General features: G+C 40.0%; 1 protein-coding gene across 1 annotated transcript in view; it reads right to left on the reverse strand.

The window, feature by feature from the left end:
- LOC133619496 (GDNF family receptor alpha-2-like) overlaps window positions 1–8,427 on the reverse strand; it is a 316,184-nt gene extending 307,757 nt beyond the window's left edge. Inside the window, exons 1-2 of the mRNA XM_061980552.1 lie at window positions 7,911–8,427; window positions 6,197–6,538 (exon numbers count right to left, since the gene is read on the reverse strand). Coding sequence (XP_061836536.1) covers window positions 6,197–6,538; window positions 7,911–7,962 — 394 coding nt within the window. The 5' untranslated portion in view covers window positions 7,963–8,427. The remainder of the gene's footprint in view (window positions 1–6,196; window positions 6,539–7,910) is intronic.
- Between the last annotated feature and the right edge of the window lie 773 nt (window positions 8,428–9,200).

Below are 9,200 nucleotides of genomic sequence, written 5' to 3' on the forward strand. Positions count from 1 at the left end.
ATCCATCCATCCATCCATTTTCTACCGCTTATTCCCTTTGGGGTCGCGGGGGGCGCTGGAGCCTATCTCATATAGTCATTTTCTATATCGCACAGAGACAAACCCGCGATATATCGAGTATATCGCCCAGCCCTACACACAAACATATTAAACAGTGGGCTTTCTAACAATTGGGAAGGTTTGTGTCATGTTTGTCCTCAAACAAAAAACATACTAAACCAAAAAAAAATGTTTTCTTTTTTTTCCATTTTCAATCCTTTTTTTAAAATGCTCCAGGGAGCCAATAGGGCGGCACTAAAGAGACGCATGCGGCTCGAGAGTCACGGGGCTATAAGAATAATACATATTTAAAAAAGTTAAATGCACAAAGGAGCAGAGAGAGGGAGAAAAGGAGATGGGGGGTACTTGTCGCGGTACGGAGCCTCAACCTCTTTCATACGGGCAAGCACAAAATGGCGCGGTGTGTAAGTTCGTAAACAGAAAAGTTCCTAAATCGAGGCGTTTGTAAATCGAGGTTCCACCGTATTAGTTGTGAATTCCGCTGTTTATTCACAGTAAGTGCTATAGTTTGCCAACATCAACGCAATATGTAAACTACTTCCTTATTCTCCTATATTACGTACAATTTTTGGACCAAAACAAAGTCAATAGAACACAATAACTAAACAGAAGCAAAGATTATTCAATTAATTTTTTTTTTTTTTTTTATCTCAAAGTCCTCGCGTGCCCTGCGATCAGAGTTTGGAAACATGAACAAAAACGACAAAACACTATAAGAAAACAACAGTGAAATAATAAATTGATAAAATATCAACCAAATCACTATAGTATCCATCATTTACTGATACTACCCTTGGTATAGACACTGACAATCTATGAATCGATCCACCCTCCTTTTATGTGTCGTGAACTGTCTGTGATAATGCTAACACGCCAACAGTTGTTATGCTAACACGCCAACAGTTGTTATGCTAACTCGCCAACAGTTGTAATGCTAACACACCAATAGTTGTTATGCTAACACACCAACAGTTTTTATGCTTTTTTTATTTTTATTTATTTTTTTATAAAGGTGATTAGACAGAGAGACAAAAAACAGAGAGACAAAAACAACAACAGCAAACAACAACAACAATAGAGCAACATCAGCAAATACGACATGTACAAACATGATGGTAAAAGTAATAGCAAATAAGCATTTAGCGAAAAATAAAAAATAATACAGAAATGACAATGAGCATTATTACACTACAAATGGATCAATACAAATACCAATAGAAATAGCGCTATTGATAAAGAACACTACCAACACTTTACCTTTATTATCAACAATACAGTTGTTCAAATGCAACAATACATATACGTAATGATAACTTGAGATACGAAAGAATGCAGAAAAATGGAGGGGGAGAAAGAGAAGCAACCTACATTAACCTTGTAGATTGTTATAGTAACAATAGGTTAAGCTTTGTCTGTGTGCCATGTGTTACACCCAGTTTACCCTAGGGCAGGGGTCGGCAACCCAAAATGTTGAAAAAGCCATATTGGACCAAAAATACAAAAACAAATCTGTCTGGAGCCGCAAAAAATTAAAAGCCATATTACATACAGATAGTGTGTCATGAGATATAAATTGAATTAAGAAGACTTAAAGGAAACTAAATTACCTCAAATATACCTACAAATGAGGCATAATGATGCAATATGTACATACAGCTAGCCTAAATAACATGTTAGCATCGATTAGCTTGCAGTCATGCAGTGACCAAATATGTCTGATTAGCACTCCACACAAGTCAATAACATCAACAAAACTCACCTTTGTGCATTCATGCACAACGTTAAAAGTTTGGTGGACAAAATGAGACAGAAAAAGAAGTGGCATAAAACACGTACCCGAAAGTCGGAGAAAGTTGTAAATGTAAACAAACTAAGGTGAGTTCAAGGACCGCCAAAATTAGTAGGACAAAACGGCGCTCGCCAAATACTCGAATCAGTGAAGCATGTTTAATATAAACAGTGTGATTTATAGCAATTAGGGAGGTTTGTGTCATGTTTGTCCTCCTACAGAAACCATATTTAAACAAAAATATATTTTTTTTCCCCTCATCTTTTTCCATTTTTCATACATTTTTGAAAAAGCTCCATAGAGCCACCAGGGCGGGGCTAAAGAGCCGCATGCGGCTCTAGAGCTGCGGGTTGCCGACCCCTGCCCTAGGGCAACAACGTTAATATATGTTTGATGAAACGTGATTATGTGCATGAGTGTAAGTATGCATATGTACTTGTATATGTACAGTATGTGTATATGTGTTTGTACAGTGAGTGTATATGTACAGTATGTGTATGTGTATGTTTGTATATTGAATGTGCGTGTGGATGTACGGACTTTAGGTATATAAATATGTACTGTATTTGTGTATGTATGTGGGAGCGTAGGTACCTATGTACGTATGTGAGCATATGTGAATTTGTATCTACAATATATTCGACTCCCAGAGTGCGTGGGAGCCAGAGCACGGCCCCATCACCCCCAAGAGCTCAACCCACAAACAGTAGGCGTGGTGTCCAGGGAACCAGGGACCACCGCCCCCACGCAGCCAAGCCGGCCAGCGACAGGAACCCCAGAGCCCGGCCCACCGCACCGCCCACAAGGGCCAGCAGCAGGCCGCAGACAGACGCACCCGGCAGAGGACAGCCAGACCCCAAGCCAGCGAGAGACCACACCCCACACGGGCAGAAAGGCGAGACGCCCCGCCCGAAGGACCCAGAGACTCCCCGCAACCGGACGGGAAGACCGCCCCCGCCCCACCGGCAACTGGGCCCCCACGAGCCCACCCCCCACACCCGGAGAGCGCGGCGAGGCCAGCCCCAGGCCACCCCACCCAAATCGGCCGCCGCAGGACCACCCGGCACAGGGCCACGGGAACCACCCACCCCACCTGCAGGGACCCTAACGATGGAGATGGAACAACCAGCAACCGCCCCGCCGAGCCCCTCCCCCTGAGGGAGGGGAAAAATTTAAAAATAATATTAATAAAATATATTAAAAAATAAATAAATAAATAAATTTTTTTTTTTTTAAAGAATTAAAAGAAGATCACAGACATGCTAACACGCCAACAGTTGTTATGCTAACACGCAACAGTTGTTATGCTAACACGCAACAGTTGTTATGCTAACACGCCAACAGTTGTTATGCTAACACGCCAACAGTTGTTATGCTAACACGCCAACAGTTGTTATGTTAACACGCCAACAGTTGTAATGCTAACATACCAACAGTTGCAATGCTAACATACCAATAGTTGTTATGCTAACACGCCAACAGTTGTTATGTTAACACGCCAACAGTTGTAATGCTAACATACCAACAGTTGTTATGTTAACACGCCAACAGTTGTAATGCTAACATACCAACAGTTGTAATGCTAACATACCAATAGTTGTTATGCTAACACGCCAACAGTTGTTATGCTAACACGCAACAGTTGTTATGCTAACACGCAAACAGTTGTAATGCTAACATACCAACAGTTGTTATGCTAACACGCAACAGTTGTTATGCTAACACGCAACAGTTGTTATGCTTACACGCCAACAGTTGTTATGCTAACACGCCAACAGTTGTAATGCTAACACGCCAACAGTTGTTATGCTAACACGCCAACAGGTGTTAAGCTAACGTGCCAACAGTTGTTATGCTAACACGCCAACAGTTGTAATGCTAACATACCAATAGTTGTTATGCTAACACGCAACAGTTGTTATGCTAACACGCAAACAGTTGTAATGCTAACATACCAACAGTTGTTATGCTAACACGCAACAGTCGTTATGCTAACACGCAACAGTTGTTATGCTTACACGCCAACAGTTGTTATGCTAACACGCCAACAGTTGTAATGCTAACACGCCAACAGTTGTTATGCTAACACGCCAACAGTTGTAATGCTAACACGCCAACAGGTGTTATGCTAACGTGCCAACAGTTGTTATGCTAACACGCCAACAGTTGTTATGCTAACACGCCAACAGTTGTTATGCTAACACGCCAACAGTTGTAATGCTAACATACCAACAGTTGTAATGCTAACATACCAACAGTTGTTATGCTAACACACCAACAGTTGTTATGCTAACACACCAACAGTTGTTATGCTAACACGCAACAGCTGTTATGCTTACACGCCAACAGTTGTTATGCTAACACGCCAACAGTTGTAATGCTAACACACCAACAGTTGTTATGCTAGGCTGACCATATTGTGAAATCCCAAAAAGAGGACACATACGTATATGCGTCCCAAGGCGGGCAGCACGCCAAGGCCGAGAGAGACTAGGTGAAAATTTGCCAATGATACTCGAATTTGCTTGATAAATAATATATTTATTTAAATAAAGCATTTTTTCTCCTCTGTTGACAGCAGTTTTGGCGCCATCAAGTCATAAAAATGGGGTCCCACAATAAATCTTTGGGGTCCCACTTTTTTGTAAGCGTTTTGAAAACAAATGATAAACGTATGCATTATCCTGTTATATCTCACATTATATATTGTGTTTTGGAAAAAGGTTGTCATAAACGTTAATTCATAAAAAAAATAATAAAAAAAGAAAACAAATTTGTATACATATGTAAATTTATTCAGTTATAAACATTCATTCACTTTCTTCTTTCTTTCATGGATCTAAACTTTACCACTGCTGGTAGTTTTTTCTATGTTTTTATTTAATAGGTTGTAGGTGTATTTATTTCAGAATAAAAGTGTAAAAAGTGTTTTGCTTTGGTCATGAAATGATGATAATGGTGTGCCAGGGCTAACATACATTTTATATTTAACGCTTAAATCTCTAGAGCAGGGGTCCCCAAACTTTTTATATATAAAATACAAAATGATTAGCTAAATCTAAATCAACTATATCATCTAAATCAACTATATTTAGCCACAGCGTCTCAAATGTTATCTTTGTTAACATGAAAAAAAAAAGAAGTATTTTCTGACTTGATATACACATGTTTTGAATTAAGAGCTCTGTCACAAAACCAATGAAGCTCGTAAGTAATTAATATTGAGCAGCATTCACCTTGGAGAGTGGACTTCTACGGCATCTCCCTCCAGACGCTTTCCCTTGATGCTAAATCTAAATCAACTATATCATCTAAATCAACTATATGATTAGCTAAATCTAAATCAACTATATAATTCGCCTGGGTGGCTGGACAGGACCTAAAATACAATTTAAAAAAAATCATAAATAAATCAGCCCTGCGATGAGGTGGCAACTTGTCCAGGGTGCACCCCGCCTTCCGCCCGATTGTAGCTGAGATAGGCTCCAGCGCCCCCGCGACCCCGAAGGGAATAGAAAAAAGTAGAAAATGAATGAATGAATGAATAAATAAATCAATAAATCAATAAAATAAAACACTAATTTTCCACGGTAACTACTAGGGTTGTACGGTATATCGGTACTACTGGAGTATAAAAGGTACTAGTAGGTACTACACTGCATTTGAAACATACTGACACTTACATTTTTTTGTATTACGGCGCATGTGAGTCAACACACACACAGAGCACTTGATAGTAGGAACAGTGTGGATGAAGAAGACGAAAAATGGACATAACTTGGCTTGAAGGTGAATATATGAACCCTGAAGCGGTTCTTTAAAACACAGCTCGCCAGCGGCTAACCTCCCTCCACAGTGCAAAGCCACTTCCATCTAAGTCAAGGATCCTCGGCCGCGTGGTCGACGAATAAACGACGTTTCTTCCAAGTATCATCAGTAATAGCTACGCACGCTTGACTGCACACCGGAGGAGGATACGATAGCTAACCGCTAACAGCAAACTGGCTCTCCAGAATGTAAACAAATGGGCGGATCTATACACACATCCTGGTAAATACCACAATAATTACATAATTACTAAATTTGAGTGTTTTGTTCGGATGAGTAAAGTAAATTAAAGTACCAATGATTGTCACACACACACTTGGTGTGGCAAAATCACCCTTGATCACCCCCTGGGAGGTGAGGGGAGCAGTGGGCAGCAGCGGTGGCCGCGCCCGGGAATAATTTTTGATGATTTAACCCCCAATTCCAACCCTTGATGCTGAGTGCCAAGCAGGGAGGTAATGGCTCCCATTTTTATAGTCTTTGGTATGACTAGAGTATATAGAAAATACGTGACCTTACCTTCGGTGAGTCCCATGTGGATGGTCCAGTAGTTCTGGAGACACTGCAGCTCCTTCTTCATGCCTCTCTTGCAGCGGCAGTCGAACAGCGGACTGACCAGCAGCACCTCCAAGGCCGCCTGACACTCCCTGTTGTTGTCCAGCATGGCCTCCTTCTCCTTGCCCACGAGGCACTGGCGCATCACGCGGTACCGGGAGCTGCAGTGCGGGTTCTGGTTGCACATGTCGCTGGCCTGGATGCAGTCCACCAGTTCCGACGAGGCGCCTTCGGGCCCGGGGTCGCCGTCGGCCGAGGGCGCCGCGGACAAAGCCGAGGAGCCGTCCCAGGAACCGGACGTCTCATCTACAAGGAGACGAGCGTGAGTGTTTGGCGTAGGAGCTGGGGGTCGTAAAACTGGTATTGGTATCGTTTTATGGAAGCAACAGGTCGGACGTGACAACAAAAACAAAACAAAAAAACACAGGTTTGATGGCTTGTGACAAGACTATCAAAGCGAGACCGTTAAAACCCTTCATGGTCCACTGGAGTCTTTGTGCAACACAGGACATTTGTCACAATGCTACTTTTTTCTCCGCCCCTGAGCTTTCTTTCGAGCCAGCTGCTACTCCACACGATAAATATGTAAATATTTGCCAAATAAAATCACGCAGGGCTGTACGGTAAAGTGTATTCGTTAATAATAATAACGATCACATGATGTATTAGGGACCACAGGTGCATCCGTGATTACACAGGTCCAGCTCCACCTGCAGGGGGAAGGACAACAGTGACCCCTGGTGGACACTTTTAAAACTGCGCCAACTGATGGACTGCATCAGAATGCAACATCGAATCCAGGAGTGCAATCAAGTTAAGTGTGCATTCATAATTACTCTTCTCGAAATATGGACAGACCTGTGATTCATGTTTGATAATATTCCAGCAAGTCCACTTATCTTTTTTAAATAAACAAAATGAGGCATTTATTTCAATAAATCACTGTTAAATTCCATTAAAAATGATACTTTTTGGACAAAATAAAAAAAACATGCATTTAAGTGGCCAAAATACACTATTAATGTTTTAATAATATTCCAGAAAACCATATATATGTTTAAAAAAAAAAAAAAAGTAATTTATTAAAATAAATATATTTTAAACTTTTTTTTTTCACGTCAATGCATGACAGCTATATAGTAAAACATGCATTTAAGTGTCTAAAATACACTATTCATTTTTTAATTAATTCCAGAAAACCAATAATATTTTTAAATGAAAAAAAATTAGTAATTGATTTAAATAAATATATTTTAAACTTTTTTTTTTTTCTCACGTCAATGCATGACAGCTATATAGTAAAACGGGCATCTAAGACACTATTTATTTTTAATAATATTCCAGTAAAACAAATTGTTTTTAAATGGACAAAATTAGCAATTTATTAAAATAAAACCATTTACATTTTAATTTAAAAATTTTTTTTTTTAACTTCAATGCATGACAGCTACATAGTAAACATAGTAAGTGGCTATTGATTTGTGATAATATTCCAGCAAACCAAATTATTTTCACGAACAAAATGAGTAATTAATTTCAATTAAAAAAATGTTTATTCCATTAAAAATGCATATTTTTCTCACTTCAATGCATGACAGCTATATAGGAAAAAAAACACGTATTTTAGTGGCCAAACAATATTAATAGGGCTATTCTATTATGTGTGTTCACTTCTCACCTAAGAGCAGGAGAAAGCTGCAGATGCATATCCACGCAGTGTGGGACTTCATGTTGAAGATGTGGATTCCGATGATTTTAGGAGAGAAAAAAATCCCAAAGATTAATCCGCTTTTGAAGGAAAAGGGGAAAAATAAAAGCACAATATCCTCTTTCAAGTCCAAATTATCAGCGCACACGCAACAACCTTCAATGCAATAATTGATATGAATAATAATCCAATGTTTTACTTTGGAATTAACTAAGCAGGGACGGAAAAGGGAAGAAATAAAAAATAAGAAAAGTCAGTCACTGAGTCGAACCCTAAAATCCGCTTGTCAACGTCCGAACACGCTCATTGCGACCAACTCGTGGAGACTTCATCTCTCTGCATTCTTCCCCTGGGTGGAAAGTCTTAAGTCCTTCGAACGCGCGGAGGAGGAAGAAGAAGAAGAAGAAGATGATGAAGAAGTTCGGGTCTCCAATCAAAGTCAAAGTCAAAGTGAGCTCCGGCAGCAAGTCTCTTTCGTCCGCGCGCCGTGAACGCAGCACTGTGACTGCACGCCGCTGGAAGCAGCGCGAGCCTTTTTATTGGACGCTGGCTCTGCTAGAGCCGCTGGGGGGCGCTGTGAGGGCTATGACCTCATTGGAGGACGCAGAAATGCAAGAGAGAGAGAGAGAGAAAGACAGAGAGGAGCTTGTTGGAATTGGCGGGAGAGATGACGTCATGAAATCGAGGGAACTTGTGCCTTTCGTTTGTTCTGGTAAACATATTTTTTTATTTGTTTTGTTGCCGATTAATGAAAAATACACCACTTTGTCGCATTTGTTTCTGCCACAACTCGTTTGGTTCAGCTATTATAGTTTTAATGTTATTAACTAATATGGGTTTCATGTTAATAACGTTGTATTATTCATCACCGTTATCAAAATCTCCCCAGACTTGTCCCAAACGTTTGTGATGCAAAATCTAAATCAACTACGTATATCATCTAAATCAACTATATGATTAGCTAAATCTAAATCAACGACATCATCTAAATCAACTATATGACTAGCTCAATCTAAATGAACTATATATACTTAGCCTGAGTGGCTGGACAGGATGTGTTACAAATAAAATAAAAATCATAAATAAATTAATAAATCAATAGAATAAAATACACATTTTCCACGATAACTACTGGGGTTGTACGGTATATCGGTACGACTGGAGTATAAAAGGTACTATTAGGTCCTACACTGCATTTGAAACATACTGACACTTTCATGTTTTTGTATTACGGCGCATGTGAGTCAACACACACACAGA

Source organism: Nerophis lumbriciformis, linkage group LG20 (assembly GCF_033978685.3).
Source record: "Nerophis lumbriciformis linkage group LG20, RoL_Nlum_v2.1, whole genome shotgun sequence".
Lineage (NCBI taxonomy): Eukaryota > Metazoa > Chordata > Actinopteri > Syngnathiformes > Syngnathidae > Nerophis > Nerophis lumbriciformis.